Here is a 25,511-nt window from a genome sequence, read left to right on the forward strand (position 1 = left end):
CAATAGCATACATTCACCCAGCGAGGGGTGGAAGTTCCGCGTACACGCAAAAGCACTCGGAAATGAAGCTCATTCGGATACGGATGAGTGGGTAGCGTTGAAAGCAACTTGCCGAGGGAGTATGTGAGCGGGAGAAATGAGGATTAAGGGGATAAGAGAGGTATAATGCGGGGAGTCGGGAGGCAGAGGAGTAGAGAGCAGACGCGGAGGAAAAAAAGCAAAGAGAGAGTCGGAGGATGACGGCTCGGGGAAGCTGGGAGGGGAGCAAAACGAGGCGCGTACGACAAACAGTGGGAGGGATGGAGGGTGAGGAAGAGGGATGTTGAGGAAGAGGAGGATGGGAGATGTTAGTTGTGCTGACGGTTTAAGAGAACACAGATCAAAGTTTCATGCTGTTATGTCACTGCAAAAGCAGGAGATGTAAATAATGAATAAAAGGCACAGGGAGTGTGTGTGTGTGTGTGTGGCTGTGTACATTTCAAAGGGCGTGCATGCTTTTGAGGTCATCTGCTATATTTAGCCGCCGGCCTGTGCGCTGCATGCACCTGTACTGTAAGAGCTAACAGCTACTTGAAAAGCAACTGTTGAGGCTGACGAGAATCACAGTTCCTGATGTCGGAGCGAGCGGGGAGCCATGAATGATTGAGGTGCGACTCATTTCTCAGTATGGAGGAGGTCGAAGAGCAAAGAGGATAATGCAAGAATAGTATCTAAAGCCACCAGAGGGGAAGAGAGGCGTCGCTATGGGAGACGGAGGCAGAAAGCGAGAGTCGAGAGAGGGAGATGACACTGGAAGGAAGAAACGAGGAAAAAGTTCCCTTTAATTGGCTCGAGGCTCGCTGTGTTTAAGAGATGGCAGAGGGAATGTGGGAACGGGTCTAAACACACGTGTGTGTGAGTCAGCGTGTGTGTGTGAGTCAGCGTGTGTGTGTGTGTGTGTGTGTGACGCTGGTTTTTACACTTTAGGAGGTTATTTTGTGCAGATGTTCAATTATCTGAAACGCCTTTGAACAAAAACCAGAGTCCAAAAAGCAGAAAACTGTTGTTGTTTCCATCAAACTAGAAGAGGGAAAAGTCACGCAGGAGCCCACACACACACACACACACACACACACACACACCTGTAATCTGGCAGCCGTAGAGCTCGAAGCGCAGGGCGATGCCGTTCCTCCAGGTCTGGGGTCGGATGCGGACGAACCGGGCCAGAACTGGCTGCGGGACTCGGTTCAGGACCACCTCTGATGGGTCCGTGTTGGCGTGGAAGATCTGGAGACACAAAGACAAATGGAAGACGGTCAACATGATGTACTCCCTCTTTCTCACACACACACACACACACTCTTGTGCACGGTCTCGCTCTGTTACACACACACACACACACACACACACACACACACACACACAGTGGCAGGCCGGACAAAGCAGAGACAACCCAAACACAGATCCGATGTCACCCTCCCAGCTGTCGATGTGTTTTGGGGTCAAAGGTTCGGCACTGGGAGGCTGGGAAAGCCTGAGGATGGATGAGGGTTTCACACACACACACACACACACACACACACACACACACACACACACACACACACACACACACACACACACACACACACACACACACACACCAACGTCCACACACCTCCGTGCTGGCAGCCGTGGGAAGCGGCGGGACACTTGGACCTGACGTGACCGAACACGATTGGCCGTCGGAAGCAGGAAGTGCGACCAGGTGGGCAGGAAGCGAGTGAAACTCACTTCCCAAAGCATCAACATTCACTTCTACTCGGCGAAACACTCCCTTCCTTCCATTTGCTCGTAAGCAGCGGGGTGGAGCAGCGGGGGTCGGAGGGCAAATGGAACCAGGGTGGTCAAGTTACTTTCTGTTCTGGTGTAGAAAGCCGCTCCCCATGATGCCTGAGGGCCTCGGATGGGACACACATGAGTCTTTTATGTTTTAATCATAAATAACCTCCGCCTCTTCTTTATATCTCTGCACACATCCTCTCTCCTCTCGGTCTCTGGTTGGAGGCCACAAACTTAAAACCACACACAGGAAACCACAGCAACACACACACCCTGCAGAGGAAGCGTCCTTTCCCTGACGGACTGTTAAGTGTCATTCACTCTATCTGTCTGTGGTCGACCCGGCTGCCTGATAGGAGATAATATTCTCTAAAAAAACCCACAAACATCACAGCCGCTACACAAGTGCTACAAGCAGCCGCATCAAAGATTAAAGGCATCATTGCTCAAAAAACAGATTGCAACACGATTCTCGATCAAACTGAAGCCTCAAAAATTATCCTTGTTTTGATGGTGTTGTGTTTCATTATACGTGATAAACAGTGGGATTTCAGTGGATGAAAATATGACTATATATGCGTGAAAAAAAGTGACCTAAAATGCCTGCAAACAAATGAGATCCTCTTCCAGAAATTCCATAACCGGCGGGAATATGAGGAGATAGGAGTCGAAAATCCTACTGGAGGGGGTTTATTTGATTTTGGGCTCGGCCTGATTTAATCAAGCGGAGCTGACACTGGTAATACAAAGCAGCGTGAGTGTTTGAACTGATAAGCGGGTCTATCGCTGCTGTATCTGCTGCTGGATTGAGCAGAGACAGCTGCTGTGTTTACCTAAGAGGCCAAACGGTGGATGGTGGCTCTTATGGGGGTTATGTAAACACCCACGCACGCTCACACAAAGGAGAGCGTATGACGGAGGGTTGGCCTCGCATACAGCAAACCCATCTCTACCGCTCCCAGATATATAACACAAAAAACGTCCGCAGGGAGGAAGAGAACGGCTAGAAAAGAGAGGGAGGAGGTTGAATGGAGGGCAGCATATACAAGTGAATAAGGGAGTGGTGGTGAGTAAGAAGGAAAAGAACAACGGGCGGATTCATCACCGATACGGGAAATACTCCATCAAAGTGTTTCTCTCTTAATAAGAGAAACAAATCAATTCAGTGGAATTTCCCCTCATTCTCAAATGAATAGCAAACTTCATAACCTGAAAACATCCTCATTCAGGCATCCGAACATTAAATCCAGCGTAAATATTCTTACAAACACCCGATAACGGGCTGAAATACATATAAATAATAATACAAATAATAAATAAAGATGATTAGGAAGGTAAAAAGTGAAATATTTTTTCCGCTGCATCTTCCCAGAAACGTTCCAGTCGTAAAGATGACTAAAAGGCCATTAGCTGGTGCATTACAACACTGCCAGCTGCGTTGCTTTGGATTCATCTGAGACAACATCATTGATGCAAAAAGAACATTTTGTTCAATACGACTCGGCTCTTTTTCCATTCTCCCTTCGGCTGCGAGGGAACCGGAGGAGACCGGTCGCTTCTTCTGTCTCCTCCGCTTCCTCTCAGGGCACCTGAGGGGTGGCTCGTTTGACCCCTGACCCACTCCTTCCAAGGTTAAAGGTCGACAGCCCGAGGAAGCAGATGGTTGCTCATTGACCGACCCGGAGGTGGCGTGGTGGTTACTTGTTGACGACGGGACGGGGACTGGAATCTGCCCGGCGACTGGCGTGTTTTGCGAGCCGTCACATGACCAAGGCGAGGCGGGATGAATAATTAACGTCTTGTTGTGTCTCCCAGTGTGGAGGGTCATGAAAATATAACGAAGACACACACACACACAGACAGACTGCTTTGTGTGGACATCGGCGGGTATTTAACTATTGATGACCTCTCCGGAGAACGAGGTCACGGTGAACGAGGTGCAGCGAACGCGGCTCTGGACTCCATTTTCACCGGCGTCTTGTTGCTGGAGCGGAGGAAACGAGGTGCGGATGGATGTTATACATCAGGGCTTGATTCGTTCACCATCTCTCTCGCTCGGCGCTGCGTGTTTTTTGGCAGATGTCTCCTTCCTCTGCCAGTGTTTTCCTTCAAGCTGATGGCACCGCGGGGAGACGCAGCGAGCTCTGCACAACACATTATCCCTTCTCTCGGCCGCTTTTTCATCCCCGTGTTGTTCCCCCGCTCTCTCTCTCTGTCCATTACACTCGTCATCCCTGTCTTCTTGCTCTACTTACCCCCCCCCCCCCCCCCCTCCTCCCAGACAGTCTCCCTTATTCTCAGTATGAAGATGTTGACAGTAGGAACTGGTTCCAGCTGGCCTCACCATGTGTGTGTGTGAGGTTGAAGCAGTGATCCTTACAAACTGTCTTACAACGCCTTGTGTCGGACTCACAGTGTGTGTGTGTGTGTGTGTGTTTGAGCACATGCAGAATTATGTCTGTGCAAAGTGGCTTTCTGTACGAGGTGTGACACCGCGTGAAGGAGGAGCAGGCTGAAATGCTGTGTGGGCATTTTTTACCCCTGTGTGTGTGTGTGTGTGTGTGTGTGTGTGTGTGTGTGTGTGTGTGTGTGTGTGTGTGTGTGTGTGGAACAGATTTAGCAATGCTCCTTGGTAGCACAAAGCTTGGTTAGCGCTGAGGCTGATGGGATTTACCTCACAGACGGGATGACAGTGTGTGTTTTTAATGTTAATTTGTTAATGTGTGTGTGTGTGTGTGTGTGTGTGTGCCACTAAAAAAAAATTATAATAATAATCATTGTGTGTCTTTGTGTGTGAGTGTGTGAGAGAGATATGCAATTCTTCAGAGTGCCGGCGTCTCATTGACTAATGAGGTGCATACGTGAGCAGTGTGATTCAGAATTAACAAGTCACATGGGTGTCAAACTGGAAATGTGTCGGCGTGCAGAAAATGAGTAAAGAGGCGCACACACACACACACACACACACACACACACACACGTGCACAAAGATCCTGTTTGCGGCTGTGACTGAGATTGCAATCTGCAGCGCTGGTGATTTTCCTCTTCCAACAAAAAAAAAAAAAGGACCGTTTCCCACAATGCCTTTCCTTTTTCAGCTTCTCTGCCTCGTCTCTCTTGGTTCGAATAATCTTCATTGGCATTAAATCCTTCGGTCTTTGTTAACGCGGCGAATAAGAACACGAAGAACTCCCCCCAATAAGGAACGGTGAGGCGAGAGCTGCCGGCCGATCCTTTTATTCACGGCTGATTCATATCAGACAAACCTTCCACAAACACCGCCGACACACGCACTCTTCCAAAGCCACGTTAGCGTTGAGCTCACTGTTAAATGACAATTAGAAGCACCAAATCCCCGTCATTACAGACCCCCCGACGAGAATTCGGTTTCACCCACTTAAGGGCTCTTTGGGGGGCTTAGGACGGGCTAGCTGGAGTCTGCACGACAAGACGGTGGATTAGCAGTCACGGAAGATTCACGGGGACCGGAGGGAAAACCTACAGCCGCTCTTTAATTCTAGAGTCAGCTCGGGCTCAAATCGCCACCACAAGTTGTGCACCATCAGTCAAAAGTGTGATCCCTGAAATCCCATCGAGCAGAAACACAAAAGGGAGAGTTTTCCTCGACGTAATCGGAGATCTCTGTGTGATACATCAGAGAATGTGAACGCACGATAAATCCATGCGGAGAATTAAAGCATAATTCGATCACGCGACGTTGTAACTGTCATCTTTGCTTTACGATCATCACAAACAGATGGCGTGTTTAATCGCGTCTACATTTTTATAAAAGATAACGTCATGTTTCGATGCTTTTTGGGAGAATATTCACAGAGTCGCTGGGCTGGCTGACGCCGAGGCGAATGTTTGGGCTATCTTTTATTGATCTCTCCTTTTCCTTCTGGACATTCTGAAAAGCTGAGAGCAGAACCAATTTTCAAGTTTTCAAAGCGACCACTCATACGAGCGGTATCTCTGCAGGCGCATGACGATGACGCATCGGGCTGAAAGCGTCTCAGCTCTGGGTTTTTGTTGGTTTTTTTACTGGACTCAGATTACACGGGACAGACGGACACACATCATGAGCCTGAGGTTATTTAAAGGGCGGGTTTGTGTGTGTGTGTGTGTGTGTGTGTGTGTGTGTGTGTGTGGAAGGAGTAGGGGGTTCTAACAAATTGCACAGATGTTGATTTTAAGTCAAATCCAGGTTTCACGTCATAATCTCTTCATCGAGCGCCCCCCACGGACCACCCAGACCAATCAGTGGTGCACACAGAAGGGGGACCCCCTGGTCCGTGATGGTGAGTAAGTGTGGATTAAAACCTCCACACACACACACACACACACACACACCGTTGCCACCCTCTATCTTGCTGTGACCTTAACCCAGATACGAGGGGCTGGGTTCAAATCCCCTGGAGACGGGCTTACTGTAGGACACCACAACAATGACCTGCACTGTATATGCATTCACACACATACCCAGCATGCAACACTTCTACCCAAACGTACTCGGAACAAACAACTGCGGGCGAGTGTTTATGTGTGCACGCACGCCGCTGCCAGAGATGAACAGCGAGCCCAGATAAGACCACATAAAGGACTCCATTGTTCGGCTTTGTCCGCTTCCTCTCCTCTCCCTATCTCTATCTCTTCCTCCCGTTCCCTCGTTCCCTACCTCATGACTGGGGTCATAAAGAGTCCTCGAATGGAACGGCTCCTTCAGGAATGTTCTCTCTGTTGAGCACATCAGGCCGGGGGGCGGGGAGTAAATACGAGCCAAATGTGAGCTCCTACCTTGTGGTTCTTGCCGTGCCGGTAGACCATCCAGTCCTCCCCGTTGGTGCTGACCTCCAGCTTGAAGGTGGTGACGTAGTAGGACTTCTGCGTCTCCTTGGAAACGGCCCCCTGTGTGGCGATGCCCGTCAAAACCTTCAGGAAGTGGAGGTCAACCTGGGGGGAGCGAAGAAATAATTTAAAACTGGACCAAGAGGATAAAATCGAGTAAAAAGGGGGGATTTATGGGGCTCAGGGCTGATGTAGATAACAGAGACAGACCAGCTGCTGTGTCTATCTGTCACACAGACAGCGTGTGTGTGTGTGTGTGTGTCGGCGTTGTCGTGTGCATGGGGAGGAAGGCTGGAGGCAGAGATCAATGAGGTGGTGTTCGGATGCATTCCTGAAGAGCACCTTCATCAATCACGCCGAGTCCTCGCCACCATCCTCGCCGCTCGCCGGGCCCCCGTGTGAACGACTACGTGTGAACGCATGCACGTGTTTGAGACAGGAAAGATTGAGAGTGCAGAAGGACTTCCTTATCACCGCTTCACAGTTCCTCCGTTTCCTTTCTCACTGGATACGGCGCTGCTTATTTTCCTCGACAGTAGCTCCTCTCCTCTTTTAAGTTTTAGTTCCACTCACCTGGATGAACTCCTTGTTGCTGTCCTCTGAAGGCGTCCAGGCGTTGTCGTCGTTGTTGAGGCGCGCCTGCCGCGGCAACCAGCGGTTGTCGTAGAAGGTGGTCGAGGCGGTGATCTGGTCGTCGCTGATCTTGGCCGACTCCATGCCGAGCGCCATGCTGCAGTGGAACGCTGGCGGCGGCGACAGAGGGGGGAAGCGGAGCGTTAACTGTATAATTATTGACACGGTTCTACGCTGGAGATGGAAAATGAGCTGTGAGAACAAAGAGGAGCGGCTGACGGAGCTCGGAGACGGAAAGGGCAAAGGCAGAGAGGAAGCAGCCCAACAGGTGAGCGGAGCTAAACTGAGGTGAAGCTAATTTATATTCTAAAAGGAAATAATAAAGAGTCGGCTTCTGAGAAATCTCCTCGGAGAGAGAAAATAGACTGAGAGGGGTGAGAGAGCGCTGTGAGATAGAAATAGCATTAAAGTAGGCAAAGCTGAAAAGTTCAAGAGGGTAAGAGGAGTGGAGGATGAAGGAGGAAGACACTGAGAGAGAGAAAAACAGCGTAAACAAAACCGTGGCACAAACACTAAAGTTATCAGGCACTCACAGTCGCTGACTTCTTTGTGGGTCATGTTGTAGCGGGCGGAGAAGCCGTCCTTGGCCACCGCCATGTCGGTGTGGAAGGAGAGGGACAGCAGGCCGGAGGACGACTGGATCTCTGGGGGGATCTTTGTGCCACAGTATCGGCCAATCAGAGGAGCCACTGCAAGCAAAGTAAACATGTTTTATTTCGCTTTTTATTCGGTCTAAAATAGTACGATTTTTAGAGATATTGCAAAAAACAGTTTGTGCTTTTATTTTGAAAAACTGCTTTTGCTATACAGGAATGCTCCACTGTGAAGGCGGGTTCCAGCGGCCTCAGTAAGTGTCGTCTAATGAGTCACAGCATGCTTCCCCCACATTCCCCCTCCCATCATGCCCCTCTCTCCCTTTTGCCCTCCTGTCCATCCCTCCATCTGCCGTGTATGTCTCAGCCAGGACCCAGCAGGGGGATATGAACCCCTGCCTTAATGCAAGCTGCACTGGGATCAGCTGCACACACACACACACACACACACACACACACACACACACACACACACAGCAGCGAGGATTACAGTAGTCTCAAGAGTAGCTTCCTCACCAGACACCAAATTCTCCACCCTTCCATCGCTCCTCTTCCACGCCCGGGGACTCTGCTCACTGGAACTGGGTTACACTTTAATTTCCTCCTAATTCTCAACTTTCAATGCCATAAATTGTTTTCAGCTATCAAAGCTCCCAAATTCAAGGCTATAATTGGAATTTTTAAATCCACTTGGATCCCTTTTTAGCAACTGAAAATAGAATAATTAGAGCAAATCCTCAGTTCTCTCTGCTTCATATTGCAAAAAAAGTCAGCAATAGAGACCACTCGCCACTACTAATGTGCTTTTCTTCACCACTACAGCGACTAACGTTACCCTATGGCGGTCACTATCAAAGCCCTTCAAATGTTTTTTCCCCTCGCCACTTCCTGATCTCGGCCGATAGGCCACTTTCACAAACGCTCAGCACCTCCTATTGGATGCAGGCAGATATTCATCGTGGCCATCACTCTCGCTCGCCCGGGGGAGGAAGGAAGCGCTAGGTGATAAGGAGGGAGGACGGGGGGGAGGATGGGAAGGGGGTGATGAAGGGTGTTATTATGGAGCATGGGAAAAAGGATGCTCCTTAGGGGTGGCGAGGCCCTTTCAGCTCGCCGTGTGAAATAATGTTTCCTCTATGTAACGTGAAGGAATGCAAGGCAAGGCTGTTTACATCAAAGAGAGCGCCGGCTGCTCGGGAAAATTGACTGGTATGCAAATGTGTGTGTGGGAATGTGGGGGATGGCGTGAGAGTGCGTTACCCCCGGTTACACGAGTCGCCCTCACCTTGCGGCAGGCCGTCCCACACGTCCAGCCAGTCGTACTTGCAGTCGCCCTCCCCCACCAGCAGGGGGTCGTTCTCCAGGTCAAAGGTCAGGAACGTGAGGGTGACGTCCATGTGCGGCGGCGCGATGATCATGTAGGAGCACTCCAGGTTGTGGGGGTATTTATCGGGGAAGCCCGGGGACTCGATCATGCCGGAGGAGCTGGTGAAGTTGCGGAAGCAGAATTCCGACCCTGAGGAGGAGAAAACGATAAGAGGATATTCAGGAAGGAACACGCAATCGGTCACATTAAGAGGAGATGCAGGCGGCGAGCAATCGATCACACCGGGGTATCGCATCTGACTTGCAGAGGGTGTTTCAGAGGGTCGTTCATCACTGACAGCATATACAGTCGCTGTGGTGGCGAGACGCAAAATGTTCATGATCACCGAGGGAGAAAACACACCGAAAACACACAGTAAGTAAGCACTCAAGTGGGCGTATATGGAGCGATATGAGCAGCAACAAACCAAGAACAATAAAATCTACAACGCTTTCAGAAAAGTAGTAAAGACGGCTTTATTGCCCTTAAAAGACCCCTCCCTCATATTAACTCCTTCTCTATTGAAAACTATATATTCAAAACAAACACACACTCCACAAACGTATAATGGTTCCTAAGTGGGCCCTTTGCGGCGGCCCCTCATTATCCATGCAGATTTATTCCACGCTGGGCGGCTCACCTTGAGCTGCGGCAGCTGTGTGGCTCAGATCCCTACCCATCAGCCACTGCTCCGCAGCCCAATGGGCAGCCTGAGTCACGGCTGAGTGTTTATGGACCCGGCGATGAGGGTGGGAAAGGGCCGACGGGCCAGAACACACACACTCACTAAGCCCTGTTTCTATCAGTTGCGTGTCTGGAGGGCAAATATCTTCATTTTGCTGTCGCTTCTGCAGGATTTTATGTCAGAAATGTGTCTTTTCTCAACTTCTCTACACTTGCAATGGAGGCCGGTTTTCCCTGACTTCTCTCCAACTGCGATCACAGCTGATCGAAGACACATTTCGCCGCCACGAAGCTCACAACTGGGGAGGCGTATAACTAGCATAAGGAAAGCAGTTGCATTTTTTCCCACCGTGGGCTGTGTCGGAAGGAGCAGATATAGGGAGGCTGGTTTTTTGAAGAGGCTCAGGGGAGAAGCTTCTGGTGGATTACAAACCTGGGAAAGTGGGGTCGCATCCAGCTGCGCTGCAGCGTCTCAGACACGTACCGGGGCTGCGTTTGATCGCCAGATACATATATTAAAGTGTTTAAAAGGAGTGCAGACATGTGAACGGCGCATTCCTTCCGCGGCATTCCTCCGAGGCACCAGTGCTTATTATCAGGCAGCGCTGTGAAAGCCGAGGGGTCGCCTGGCTGCCGCGGCCCTCCCCTGTCTACACTTGGTTAATGGTAGAGAACTGACCCCAATCAGTACTGAGAGAGCGGAGAGAAACCTCCGGAGAACGTCTGGGCAGCATCACTCCCGCTTTGTTTTCTCTTCTCCAGCAGCTTCCTTTTTCTCTCCTTCCTTGCTATTTCTATTTTAATGCCAAGCGTCCACACATGCATGTATCGTGTGTGTGTGTGTGTGTGTGTGTGTGCGTCTGTCCATCGATCTGCATGCATGACTGTCTGCTGCAGAGACAGAGTGTGAATCTACCCACACATGTTGAAAAGCAAGCACTCTGCACCTCTCTTTCCCGTGTGTTGCCCGCCGCCGCCGGCGTGTTTGTCTCCACGTATGAACCCGTGTGTGTCTGAAAGTGTGTGACAGCTTCGCAGGAAGTGTGAGACCCGGTAACACACTGGCCTGGTTTCGTTACTGGGTCACGGTGGAGTCCTGATGCCCAAAACCTCAATCTGAGCACAGCTTGACTCCGTCGCCTCCAAACACACACACACACAGGAGATAGTCGCCGCCACGTGCCAGTGCTGCGTGTGTGTGTGTGTGTGTTCATATATTTGGGCGTGTTTGCGTATGCATGGGTACATTTCTTCACTCATTCGTTCACGGTGCATGGACACGCCAAAAACAAGTCCCCGTTCCCGCCTTCCTCCGCCTTAACCCCGGTTGGTGCTCGATCGCGCCATGAGCTGCCATTTGGCAAGAGGCTGCCAAGGAGGGGGAGGTCATGGTGTGTGTGTGTGTGTGTGTGTGTGAGTCACGGGGGGGAGAGGGTGAGTTGCTGGGTAGAAACCACTCGACTCTTGCACATGAGTGCTTGATGCAGCTTCGCATGTTCCATCAGAGTAAACCCTCCCCCCCCCTCCCTGTCTTCTCAGCCGCGACACGCCGAGTCTGTGTTCATTCACTCTTTAACTCCCCGTCTCGTCTGCCGGCGTCGCGAGCGTCCCGTCCTCGGCTCGCGGTGTCTGCAGCGCATCAAACCCGCCTCGCCCTCCGCTCCCTACCTGCCCGTCTCCGCCTGACACACATCTGTAACCCTTTGCAGGCGCTCGGCTCCCGGTTTCATTGAAGAAGAACTCCCCTGTGGCACCTTGGGTGTGTGTGTGTGTGTGCTTGAATATGTGTCAGAAAGGGGGGCGGTGTGGAAAAGCTACAACAACAACAGCAGGAACAAGAAGAAGAGGAGTCAAGAAAAGGAAAAACAATGTTCCTGTCGAGCCGCGGCTCAACACTTTTATGACCGGAGAGACTCCAGCCTGAAGCGGCTTTATATAGAAAGGAATGCTCCTTGTAAGTCACGTATCACGCTGACGTCTCTGTTACGCGTCGTGGAATGTAACGCCGCCATTTAATCCCGACCACCCGAAGCCAAAAGGGCCTGGCGCTGCTCGCCATCAAAGTCTTTCCATTTCCTCACTCACTCATTCTCTTCATCAACCATCACTTAGAAACAGTCATCCAATCTTTTTATTCATGGATCTAATTTACCTCTGCGAGTTAATTACTCGAGTGTTATTCCAGCGTCGGGATGAATCGGTGCGTTTCAGGAATAAACACCGCGTGGCGATCAGCCATGTTGTAACCGAGGGGTTGGCATCCAATCAAATGTTGTGACTGTCACTTGGCGGGGGGGCCCTGCCGTCGGCTGCGCTCCCGCCGTGACCCCCACAGAGGCAGCGGTCACGGAGGAGACCCAACGCCCTGGGGTGCTCGCGACCCCCCACCCCCCCCGCCCCCGTCTTAACTCGGGATTGGCTGCGACGTTATCTCCCTCCGTCACGCTAGTGGTGGGCTTTGGGGGGGAGAAAAAAAAGGGGGCAAGTCTTCCCCCTGTAGCCGTGGTAACAGCATCAGGGGCACATGATGTGTGTGAGTGAAAGTGTGTGAGGGATGGACGGGCGTGGGCGGGGGCGGGGTGCCAGTCGGGGCTGAATAAAGGGTTAAGCACGCATGAGTAAAGTAGGCCACAACGATAATAGGGAGGAGGGGAGTCGTGCACTTTCACTGTACAGCAGGGCTAACACACACATGTACAGTATGTGTGTGTGTGTGTGTGTGTGTGTGTGTGTGTGTTGGGGGGAGATGTTTTTTTGGGGCACCCTGGCTCCCCTCGGGAGGTGTACTGAAGGATGGAAGGGGATCAGGCTTGATGTGAGGTCAAAGGTCAACTCCTGCTCCGCCTTGCTGGGAAATAATTAGCTTCTGCTGCACTGTACCTCATTACCACACACACACACACACACACACACACACACACACATTTGTTGACACAAACAGACTGCTTGTCCCATTCAAACCCCCCTAGAGTTGTTACAGTCACCGCTTACGTAACAGGCTTGAATGAACACAACAAAAACAAGTCGCAGCATCATTAGTTCATAGTACGGAAAAACAGTCTCTCACACACACAGACACACACACACAGACACACACACACACACACACACACACACACACACACACACACACACACACACACACACATACGTACGCATCCAAAACCAGACACACGCTGTCTGACTTCTAGACACAGTGTGGCGGGGTCGGCCAGGACTGTAGGCTGCACTGTCTGTTTAATATGGGAAGGAAGCTGAACATGTCCCCCAGCTGCCTGCTGAGATTTCTATCTGTGCCCGGACCCACCCTTTAAAAACACACTCGCACCCATAAACACACACGCCGTGCCAAACAGACTCCACTCCACTGCAATCTAGGATTTTTCCCCTCACACGTACCGGCGAGTTGCATCAAAAGCCAGCGGTAAAAGCAAAGCCTCTGTAATTACAGGTACACAGACATGCATTAACCAGGGTAAAAGTAATGTTGCGATTACTTCCACCCGGGTAAATCAACACATCTCAGCTGGATTCTCTGTGTTCCCGTCACAAGTTGTGAGCCGTGTTTATTGGAGAGACCGCGGTGACGAGAGAGAGCGTGCGGGCGCTGAAAACGCCGTAATTAACACGTGGCCTCAATCACGCAGCCTGAGTACATTCTCCCTCTGTTGGTCTATATGTCCCTCCACCCCAATCATCCCCCCCCCCCCCACCGTCCCTGTCTCACACGCTTTCCATCAGTCAGACAGGCCGCGCCCACACAGACAGGCAGCCTCGCACACAACACGCCGAGCGGAACCACCCACACATGCAGCGAGCAGGCACCTACATGGTGCCACAATCTCTTATGGCCCCTGAATTTAAACCAGGATCTCGTTAACGCCATGGCAACCACCAATCCATCCCTGCATGTGTTGCATCACCGGGGTTCGAGCTGGTGGCCTTGGTAACGGAGCTGAACGTCAAATCTGGGTCACGATATTCTGACAGAGAAGATATTTGTCAAAAGGTATTTGTCATAAACCCTGACTTTTCTTCAATGGGTTTCAAGACAAACACTCCTTTAATGTTCGATCAAGATTCATTTGTAGTCGCGAACATAAATCTTTTAGCTGCCTCGAGGCCACCTGACCTCCACACACACACACACACACACACACACACACACACACACACACACACACACACACACACACCTCACCGCTACACCCTCACCTGCAACGTGCTCCGCGCCTCGACACCACTTTGACGACCTCGAGAAAAATTCCATTACGGCACACACACTCATCCCCATCAATCTCCTCGCCACCGCCTCTACCCATAAACCTTTAACCTTTAAGTCCAACTCCAAGTTGCCTCGGAGCCCTCTCCATCACCCCCCCTCCCCCCCTCCCCAGATGAAGCGGATCCTGCTCCAATTTAGCAAGCATTCCTCGCATGCTTTGAGGCGGCTTCCCCCCCCTCGTCTATGTTTAACTTTTGTTTATATGCACGGCTGCCTCCGCTGATGTAAATTGTTGTAAGAGTGTCGGGTTGAGCGATCACAGGTTTCGGCCCATTAACATGAGGCAGAGACTAAATCATTAACTTCACTTTTAATGAACAGTGGAGCCTCAAGAGTGTGGAAAAGTTGGAACCCATGTTACCCCGACAAAGGCCTTTAAATACGTGAGATTCGAGATTAAAATAAGCATACAATGTGCCTAATCGTGTTCCAGGTGGCTCACCTGTTTTGAAGATCTCGTAGCGCAGAGAGAAGCCCGCCCCCTGGTGGGCGTAGTCCGACACAAATCGGATCTGGAGGGAGGATCCGGATGAGATGATGGGCGCCGGGGCGATGTTGCTACAGTGTCGTCCCAGAACATCGGAGTTCTCCGAAGTCCCGTCGCGGATCTCGATGAAGTCGTACCTGACGGGGAAAAAAAACAACAAAAGAGAGATTATTTCCTGTTGAAAGTGGAAAAACAACGTTAGTTTGAGTTGAGTTTAGTTTGAGTTTAGTGCAGCAGGAAGGAATTAAGAGAGGAAGGAGATAAAAAGGAGAGGCGGAGGGGAGATAAACATAGATAGTTATGAGCTTATGTAACAAGCTACGCTAATAAAAAGCAGACAGGTGTTAGCGTCGGAGTTCAGCCTCGGGACAGAAGACACAGTGTCCAAGCGAAGCGTTTAGGAACACAAGGAAATACATCTGCCTCTCTGCCTTTCTCCTCTGCTGCCTTCAATAAATCCAGCTCTTACAACCCCTCGTTGCTCCCGACAACAAACTCGCATCCCGTTTTCATCAGCTCGGGGGGCCGAGCGAGCCCCAAATCACTGAATGTTGGATCACGGGGAAGCAGATGGAGGCAGGGGCGAGGATGCAGGCAAAACAGCTGCGGGACGGATTCATTAATAAAGAGGCGTAAAAATAGAAGCTCATGAAAAAGTGAAGAGGGCTCGGAGAGAGGGGCGGTTTAGCCGTGAGTCAGGAAATTAGGATGGACCTAAACTTCCACATGCTTGAGTTTTCAGCTCGGGTGTAACCTCTGATGACCCTGAACCATACAAGCAGATTCTTCTCTGTCAGGTCAGTGTGTGTGTGTGTGTGTTTATGAGGGAAACAAAGAGAGAGAGAGTCCACCTGGCTGATACAGAATTAGCTCCCAGCCCTCGGTGTCATTCCTGCTGCAGAATATGCATAACTGTTGCCAGGTCATCACATACAGGCATGCATAATGGATGATTATCGTGTCTTAAAGTCAGAGGGTCACCATCGCTGTGTTTAAATGGCTTTTACACTCTTATTACTCGTCTCACCCTGAAGTTCCCATTCCTCGACGTGCAAGCAGAACTGTAATTTACCGGAAAACACCTCCAATAATTGATGCCATCGCTTTGTTGATATGATTAAGAAAGGTTTTAAAAAGGTAATAATTTGGGGTTGTTACACTATTGGAAGGTTGGAAAACTCCATAATCTCTGTTTGTCGTGATCTCAGTGCTTAAGTGCTGTTTTAAGTAAGTTAGGACAGATTTTCCTCTTTTGAGTGATGCTCTTCCCAAACAGGCAATCATGCTAAAAGTAACCGCCACTCCCCTCCACACACACACACACACACACACACACACACACACACACACACACACACACATTGTGACTCCCTGTCTAACTAGCAGGAGCCCCGCAGCTACGCGCTACGTACACGCTTGCAAACACACTCGTCTCAATTAGTCGCGGTGACGGAGCCGTCAAAGAGACGTCAGGTCTCCCTAATTAGCCGATGGGTTCTTTGATGCAGGAAAAAGCACCGCGGATGGTTTTCAGCCACTTTAAAAACGTAGCGTCCTGCTTCTTTTCTGAACAGGAAACACTACTTCCTCTGAGAAGTCTTCAGTAAAGCCGAGAGGAACCAATCAGCTCCCGTTCCTTTATGGCGTTTAAGCACTAAGACTGCTTTTGTGTCGCGTCTCGGAATAAATCGTGGATTAAGTCGAGTCGCTAAGCCTCTTTGATTTGGGCGCTCCTGTTTCCTGCCGTGTTTTCATTCCTATACTGAGCTGATGCAGACTAAGACTACTGATGGAGGGATAATCCCAGCCATGCTAATCTGGGTCAAAGTGGCACATGTACAGGTGAGGATCAGGGTGTGAAGATGCTGCAAAGAGCCTGTAATGTCACCGCAACACTGGCTCCACCGTTACGGTGGTCAGAAAGATGAAGATGGGTTTAATAATAATAATAATCAGGGTGTCATCATGGATGGAGGGTTTAATGCGGGATGATTTTGGACTAAACGTCCGGATGTGTCCGCCCTTTCCCTCCCGAAGGCCTTTCCGACTGCATGGAAGTGCTTTCTCACCGATTCACATTGTATCTGTGCAGCAGCACGGAAGAACACGTGTGAATTATTCAGAGACGGATGTCATTCGTGTGTTGCTGTGCAGGAAAACAGGTTCGGCATTTCAGGACGTGAAGCAGATCCGGTCCAACTCTCTTATGTGTCTTCCTTGTAATCCTTTACTGAGGCGATCGTGGAGGCTTTAGCGGCGAGCTCCCACGGCGAACCGCCACGGCGATCCCTAAGTACGCCTGCTTAGGGCTGTAACTGACACACACTAAGGGGGAACGCACACTCCAACATGTGCCAACGCAGACAGACACAAGTGTGCTGGTGCAGATAGACGGGCGTGTGCGCACACACTCGGCGGCGTATCGCCAACGCCGAGGATAAAAGCTGAGAGCCTAATTAGGTTTTAATTGATTTTGGAGTGGGTCTCTATCCATCCCCCCCTCTCTCTCTCTCTCTCTCCGTCTTTCTGTCTCGCTCGCCCCTGTCGTGGATTAGCGTCAGTGAGTGAGTGTTCCTCAGATGTGATTATTGACCTGTTCGCTCAGCCTCTCCCCAGGCTCTGATGAATACATGCATGAGGGCCCCGACGTGTGTGAGAGCCGCTGTCTGCCTCCAAAAACACACACATTCCACGACACACACTCTCCGCATAAATCATTCGCCACACACACCCGTGAAGACACACATTAGCGTTGCATACCACTCACATGGATCCCCACATCCATATCCAGATGCCATTAGGTAGTTGTTTTGAGGCAGACCACGCCTCTGTCTGACACCGTCTATCCCACATTCCCTGCTCTCTGTCCACCTGTCTGTCTGCCCGTCTGTCTGCCCGTCTGTCCCTGGTTTCTCCCATAGAGAGCAGCAGAAGGAGAGGAGAGGCTTGAGGGAACTAAACCCCCTTCAGGGCCAGTAACTCGGCACCGGTCCAGACATGTCTCCTCTTCCTCTGCTCTCATATATCACTCCGCCAAAACAACTAATTGCCTTTCACACCTTTGCCGTTAGTCGGGGAGCGGGGGACGTCCCCCCTGCAGGCGCCGGCACGTCACCACAGACACGTACGCACACCCTGCATGTAGCTCCACTCTGCTATAAAACACCCGCGTACTTCACTCGTGCTTTATCTTGTGAAATCAGCCCCTCATTTTAGCAAAAAAAAAGAACTCTTTCATTTGGCGGCGTCTAAATGGCGTGCATGAGCGCACAAAGGATTCAAAGGGAGTCGTCGGAATTGCACAAAAGATTAACACATAATTTGCTGCGGGCGCGTCATGGCCGTCTGATTTATTTTGTTTGTGCCTATAAAAGAGCAACAGCTGTTAGCGAACATCAGCAAACCAAACTTGGCTGCGCTCGCACACTTGAGGCCTTCAGTTGGAATTATTTTCCTCTCCGCTCCATTGTGTGCCCTCCCCCCCCCCCCCCCCCCTCCCTGTGTGTTCCTTCCCTCTCGGATCATGAGATCCCGTTTCAGTAAACACTGAAGAGATTTCCTTCTTCTTCTTCTCCCTCTCGCTGGTGTATACAGAAGCAGGAATTAAGTAAGGCGGAGGGGGTGTACAGTAGACGCACAAGCATCCACCCACTCCTCCCGCCCTCGATGGGGACTCTAATAAACCATAAGTGCCTCTGAAATATTAACTAGATGCTGCGAGTGAAATCCCTGCAGATCCACAGGGCCTGCCATCTTCAATCTAGCCCCCAAAACAAACAGCAGCGCCGCGCCTCCCCTCCCTCTCCCACTGCCCATCACAGACTCCTACTTACACATGGCCAAACCGCCGACCGCAGGCAGTCTGAGCTCGGCCCCGGACCTTCTAGTGCCCCATCGATCCCCCGGCATCAGGCTCTAACTGCTGTCTGAGCCCGGGCTGTGACCCCGCTGCCCCTGCTGGACGCTTTTTAAACCTCCTCCATGAGGCTAGACGGAGCTTATCAAGAGAGAAAATATTTGGAATGGTTGACGCCGCTTCTTTATTTCACGTTTAATCACACCTCTCACTTATTATATCATCGTTACGGCGCTGACAAGTGTTTGACCGCCGGACGCTGATGACCGTGATCTTGCCCTAAACGCTTGGCCAAACGCCAGATATTGACGAATCAGAACGTGAACATCTCCCTTCAGCGATGACCTCTGGCCGCTCATCAGTCTCTCCTTTCATCCTCCTCCTCGTCTCCTCCTCTTCGTCGTGCCCCCCAGCCATTGCTGATCATCTATCGATTTCCCATTACAAGCGGAATACGGACATTGATCCCACACCTCTCTGGGTGATATCATGCACCAAAACACAGCAGATAGCTGTTGCTATGACGCCCCTCACTGTGAGCCGACGTGTCACCGGCCACAGCTCTGTGTGTGTGTGTGTGTGTGTGTGTGTGAAGTTATAAAGTTATTTCATCAAATCTTACCCACCTCAGGATACAGTCAATAAGAAATAACCAAATAAAAGTGAGGAAAATAAAAACCACAAAGGTGGAAGAAATGGATCTACTGGAATGACTGCAGCTTTATGGCGTGTGTGTGTGTGTGTGTGTGTGATTCTGTTTCAATGTTTAATTCAAGTGTGCCAAAATAAAAACACTTCCTCCTGGGGCGAGAGGGGAGGAGAGGGAGAATGAAAGAACAAAATGGAGAGAAAGAGATGGATCAAGAATGGAAGATGAAGTAAAAAGGGAGAGAAAGAGAGAGAAAAGGGGGGGAGAAGGGGGGAGAATCGTTCAGCTCCTGGTGCATCACTTGGTAGCATCCTGGGGCTCGGTGATGGCAGATTGCATTAGAGGTATGGGCGTGATATTTCATCTAGCCTTTATTACATTTAGTTCACATCAATCGGCTGGCAACCTGGAGGTAAGAGCTATTTGGCACGCGGCCGGGCTCCCCCTGAAATGAAATCCTGAATTAAAGTGCCACCTCAGACGCGGAGCGCCTGCATCAGGGCTGCCGATTTGATTGCTGCAGCAGAGCCGCCGCTTGGCAACGCCGCATCGTTCCGAGTGCTGACTGTTTGAACCCACGGAGGTGAAATCACCAGCTGGCCGGCGATATTAGCCAGAGTTCAGACCCCTTGCATGTGCTGACCAAGCACTATTCTTCATTTTATAAGGGCCTAAAGTGCCCAAGGGGGGATATGATGGCTCGTGAGTACTCTCACACCGACAGGTTGCATGCTTAAGTGCGTACGTGTGTGTGTTTCCAAGCGTATCCACTGAAAACATATGTCCATTTACAATCTTTATGGCCGTGTGTTTGAGTGTCTGTGATCAGCAGTCCAGACCACATAGCTCTGCGTCTGTCAGGTAACACACAACCCCTGCTTTTCTCTGCTGCCGTCTCCCTAATCCCAGCTGTCACGCAGATTTTCAGCCTCGGCCCGAGATGGCGAGCCCTCCGTCTCCGCGGGCCCCGCGGCGCCCTAACCTCCGCCGAGGACCGTGAAACCGTGCGAGACTCCGCTCTCTGCTCCCTCACACTGCCGTGCCTAATCAGACAGGCAAAAAGAGGAAGCTGCCTGTATGAGCGCTACAGGGTTCGGATCAATCCGGGGAGGAAGCGTAGCTCAGGACGAGAGAGAGAGAGCGGCGATATCGAGCCGTACTTTGGCTTCTTCCACTTATGTCTGTTTCTGTGCCCCAAAGGGAAAAGCATCCTCCAAACTCAGAAGGGCAAACACATTAGTGCTAGAGGTTATGCATAAATAAATGTGGGGGGTCATCACACGGAGGCTGGACAGCAGCTACTCTGACAGACTAATACATACTTGCAGAGTTACTCACGCGGAGACGCTCGTCTCCCGCCCACGCTCCCCTGTCGTGCACGCTCACGTGCACACGCTCATACATACGGCATGAAGGGAGTGGGAGTGGGTGTTAGGGGGCAGACCGAGGCCTCCGTCCCTTCAGGCGAGTGTAAAATATAAAAAAAAGGGAAAAAAACTCATCCCAATAAAACCTTCTGTGGAGAGGAGAAGAGAGGAGGCAATTCAGCCTCCCTCCTCCTCCTCCTCCTCCTGCTGGCCTGCACGCCTCGGGCTGTGAGAAACTGCTTGACACACTGCTTATCAACAGCTGAGCCGCTCCTCTCTCCACCGCTACGGCAGGAAGTCCAGTGTGTTGACACGGCGACGCTGCTGTAAAAGCACCGTTGCTGAGAAACATATTGAAAGGGAGATAATTACGCTGTTCTTTAATTTTTTTTTTGCCTCTGAGACACAAAGCCGAGGCGTCAAAATAACGCTCCACACCAAGCCGCCATTGATGTCGTCATTTAAGTTACAGACAAAGTGCTTTGTCATCTGCTATTATTAATTCTGCAGTTTACAGAGAGGGACACGGGAGCGCTGGAGAAATGAATGGTCATAATTACAGAGCCCATCCTGATGAATCTCGTCTGTGTTCACGCCAAAACGCACAGCGAGCGCCTCAGAGAGGCTGAATCGCGTCACGGTCTCCCTGCAAGCTTGTATAAAAGTGGATTCAACAGCGGAGACTACTTCCTCTAAAAGGTCAAAGACAATAGAAGCACATATGATTTGGATTATTCCCGACTCTGAGAAAGGAAACTGATGAACGCGCTCACATCCACGCAAACAGCTGGGCTTCATTCTCTTCCCCTGTTTACTCACTCTCTCTGCCACAAACTTCAACGACGACATCTTTCTTTTCTTTGCGTTCTCAACCTCAGACACGAGGGTCCTCATGAAGTCACATAGGTGGTTAAACAAAGGGATGACATCATCAGTTGGGAGAAAAGGCTCTCTAATTATGGAGACATTCTTTCCGTTTATTCATCATCGTGCGAAAGAGAGATGTGGAAAGTGAACGGGTTTTACAGGCCGCTTATGTGCCCTTGAGCAAGGAATGCAACCCGGTAATGGCTCTGGAGAAGCCTGAAAAGAAAAAGGGGGGCCGATACTTCCAGGACACGATGTGTGGAATGGTGCGAATGTGGAAAAGGGGACGCCGTTCTCTCCATAAAGCATTGCTTCAACAAAAAGAAAAGCCACAGTCCACTTAACGCGGCGAAGGTTTCTGCGTTATGCAGAAAGCTCGTAGTTGGGATCGAGCCAAACCACCGGGATGAATTATAACAGTGTGTGAAAATGACTTATTTGAGATGCAAATGCCGTTGCAGCATGGTAATGAAAACAGAAATCATCATTCACCACCACCACCACCACCACCACACACGCAGCCTCCGTCTTACTTGCAGTCCAGCCTCTCGATCTCAAAGTGTGGGTTGAAGTTGAGGACGATGCGCTGCGAGGGCTCCGGCGCCGTGATGACCCAGTGACAGTTCTGGTGGGGCGGGTACTCCAGAGGGTAACCGGGGGAGGTGATGTATCCGGCCTCGCCGGCATCGAAGACGCCTCCGCACTCTGGAGCTGTGGCAGAGACATTTAAACATAAACACGTCTGTTATTTGCATACTGGTTTTGATGCATCGTACTCCCCAGTAAACGGGGACTCGGAGGACGCTCCTCCGTTTACCCCGGTATGAAGATGTGATGAGCAACGGATGAACGGTAAAACAAAGGAAGCAATTTAGTCCGTCAGTTAGGAGGGAAATTGGAAAAATAAAAAAACTTCTCCATTGTGGATTCTGAATGCACGTGGGAGCACATGGGTAAGCTATTAAAACAATAAAAGATCATCAATGCTGCATTCGGCGAGCGCATACACACACACAGAGAAACACACACACACACACACACACACACACAGAGCCTTTTCACCCTCTTCCACACCCAGGCTCTTATCTCTCTACTTCCCCGTAGGGAGCGTTCACCAAGTGTAATTGTTGCTCCGGCAAGCCAATCTGCAAACATTAGGACACATTCCCCGATCCTATCACGCTCTCCCAGGAACAATAGGCTGCCAATGGCATCGCTCGGCGGGCTTCGACAGGAAGTGACATGCAGACGGCCTGTCTAGCGGGGTTCTGGGGGTCACCCCGACTCTGTAATGAGAAGCTCAGGCGGCAACAAAGGCCCTATTCTCCGGCTAAGGCAGCTCCCGCGTCGCGTGTTATCTCCCATAAACACGCAAAACACATAAACTCACATACAGAAGAAACACGCACACACACACACACACAGCATCGTGCACAATGGTTCCTTTATTACTCTTGCATTGCAATAGATTTGTGGGCATTATTATTCTTTACGGAGGCAACATCTTCTCCATGACAACAAGGGGGGGAGCTGTATCTCTGTATATGCGTGTTGGTTGCTGATGCACCATGGGATCTCTAAATGTAATGAACTTTGCGATATTGAACTCAAAAGGGGAACGCGTTTTCTTAATATCGTCGCCGGCGTACGTCGACCAAATAAGGAGAACAACAAACCGAAGGGAAGGAAAACAGCGAGATGAGGCGACGCACTGCAGTTCACGGCGAGCTGCCATTACCGGAGCGCTGCCAAACGGTGGGCTGAGCCATTCAGCCGCTCAGATGCATCTATTCTCGACATAAATGGGTTGATATTCTTGCCTGTTTCCTTCATCATTTCTATGAAAGCGTCAATAAAGGAAGGGGAAGGAGAAAAAAAACGGTATCACCAAAGGCTTGAAGTGTAATAGACCCTTCAAGTGTTGACATTTCCACCGCCTATTGTGCTTAAAAGCCACACTTAAGATTCCCTGACATTTGATAGAGCTGCGATGGCTTCCTCACTTTGTTGCAGGAGAGGAGCGTTGCCCACGCTCGCACACCAGGCGCACACAGCTGCCGGTGATTTCATGAGAGTGCACGACTCCAGCCGCCCACGTGCAAACGCACACACACGTACGACGTGCACACACACACAAGTTCATGTGTGAAGGCGCATACAGGGATGCGTGCTTAAACACACGCCCACGCTTTTATACACACACACACACACACACACACACACACAGCCGGAGCCGTGTTCAAACGGCCACCCACGCACACACACATCCAAACACAGAGGGCCTGTCAATCACAAGGGCCGACAGAGGTGGGAAAAATAGCAAACTGAAATTTTTCAAAAAGATAGCAGGGATGGCAAATGACTGACACACACACACACACACACACACACACACACACACACACACACACACAGACATCTCTTTATCTGCTGCGCCGTGCAGACAGACGCTCATTGTTGGGAGGCCTATGGAGGAACGGTGTGCAGGAGGCTATCAGCACGCAGAGCCTCGGCAGATTAAGCCATTTGGGGGAGAATCCTGCAGCCTCGACACTTTCTCCCTGAGCTGCCCATTCAATGGCCTCCGAGAAGGATGAAGGATGAAGAGGAGGAGGAGGAGGTGGAGGGGAGAGGGGTGAAGGAGTGGGAATAGAAAAGGAAGGAGGGGGGGGGGGGGATTACAGCGGAGAGGAAAATGGAAGAGGCGAAGGAGAGGATGAAAGGGGAAGGAAGAAGAGAGGGAGAAGCAGGGGAGACGGCGAGGCGATGGATAAAAGATGGATTGAGGGAGAGGGGGGTGATTGATTGGACGGGGAGGAGGGTGAAGGCGGTGGGGTGGGGTTGATGTACGATGGGCGGGCGTGGGGACCGAGGTGGTGGCGAGGAAGAGCGAGGACGAGTGACAGATGAGGAAGAAGAAACACAGAGGGTGAAGAAGAGAGAGAGAGAGAGAGAGACAGTGTATGAGAGAAGAAGGGACTGACTGTGTGTGTGTGTGTGTGTGTGTGTGTGTGTGAGAGAGAGCCTGACGAGCCTCATTAAGACATGCCTGCTATCCAGCAGCTCCCTGTAGACACTGACCCCACTGGGAAACCTCTGTCAGTCAGCTCACACACACACACACACACACACACACACACACACACACACACACACACACACACACACACACACACACACACACACACACACACACACACACACACACACACACACACACACACACACACACACACACACACACACACACACACACACACACACACACACACACACGCTGCTAATGCTGGTGTGTGTGTGTAGGTTGGTAGGCGTCTGTTTGCTGCCGTTAATGATACATAAAGACTGGGAAACGCAGCAGCGACGTATCTGTTCTAAATGAAGATTTCTTGACACACGTGTGTTATTTTGTCCTAATTGCTGAAATGTCGGCGAGTTAGCAACAATCTACGTGAACGCGGTTTCTCTGTTCAGAGAGAAAGCAACTTGTAGTGTCGGATGAGTAACACAGAGGAAGCACTCAGGAGCTGCCAGCAAGCTCCATGAATTACACTGTCTTCTACTGGAGGAGCCAATGTGTCTGCACACACACACACACACGCCACGTATGATTCAACCATGCGGGGACCAGACATCTATAAGCTACATAAGAACTCTGTGTGTGTGTGTGTGTGCTTCAGTGTAGATTGTGTCAGTGAAATTAATGGTACGCCACTCGACATCACATCAAACCCAGAGCCGTCTTCGTACCCGCTGTGATGCGTGCGGGGATCGAACTCGTACGAGGGCAACGCGACAACAATGTCACTATACGTGTGGATTTCGCAAAAGTGTGTTTTTTATTATTATTCTGACACAAACGTGGCCACATCGTTTGTTTTCAGCGCAGCTTGTAACAATGAAATGAATGTTAAATACAAAGTGTGTGTGTGTGTGTGTGTGTGTGTGTGTGCACATTTCGTAGTCACTCCCTATCAAGTCAAACCCCGAGACGTCTCTGTACGTACTGTGAGTGCCTTTATCTTCATTATCTCGCAAAATGTGCATATGTCTGCATGTCTTAGCTAACGCTCTCT

General features: G+C 50.6%; 1 protein-coding gene across 4 annotated transcripts in view; it reads right to left on the bottom strand.

The window, feature by feature from the left end:
• Positions 1 to 25,511, bottom strand: part of nrp2a (neuropilin 2a) — a 46,432-nt gene that overhangs the window by 16,500 nt on the left and 4,421 nt on the right. For 3 of the 4 annotated variants that reach the window (XM_084004805.1, XM_084004804.1, XM_084004807.1), the window contains exons 2-8: positions 21,969 to 22,146; positions 14,652 to 14,833; positions 9,160 to 9,390; positions 7,815 to 7,970; positions 7,222 to 7,391; positions 6,598 to 6,753; positions 1,122 to 1,266 (exon numbers count right to left, since the gene is read on the bottom strand). In XM_084004805.1, the coding sequence (XP_083860931.1) occupies positions 1,122 to 1,266; positions 6,598 to 6,753; positions 7,222 to 7,391; positions 7,815 to 7,970; positions 9,160 to 9,390; positions 14,652 to 14,833; positions 21,969 to 22,146 (1,218 nt within the window). The remainder of the gene's footprint in view (positions 1 to 1,121; positions 1,267 to 6,597; positions 6,754 to 7,221; positions 7,392 to 7,814; positions 7,971 to 9,159; positions 9,391 to 14,651; positions 14,834 to 21,968; positions 22,147 to 25,511) is intronic. The other variant, XM_084004806.1, reaches the window with a different exon arrangement.

This window comes from Eutrigla gurnardus, assembly GCF_963514095.1.
Source record: "Eutrigla gurnardus genome assembly, chromosome: 24".
Lineage (NCBI taxonomy): Eukaryota > Metazoa > Chordata > Actinopteri > Perciformes > Triglidae > Eutrigla > Eutrigla gurnardus.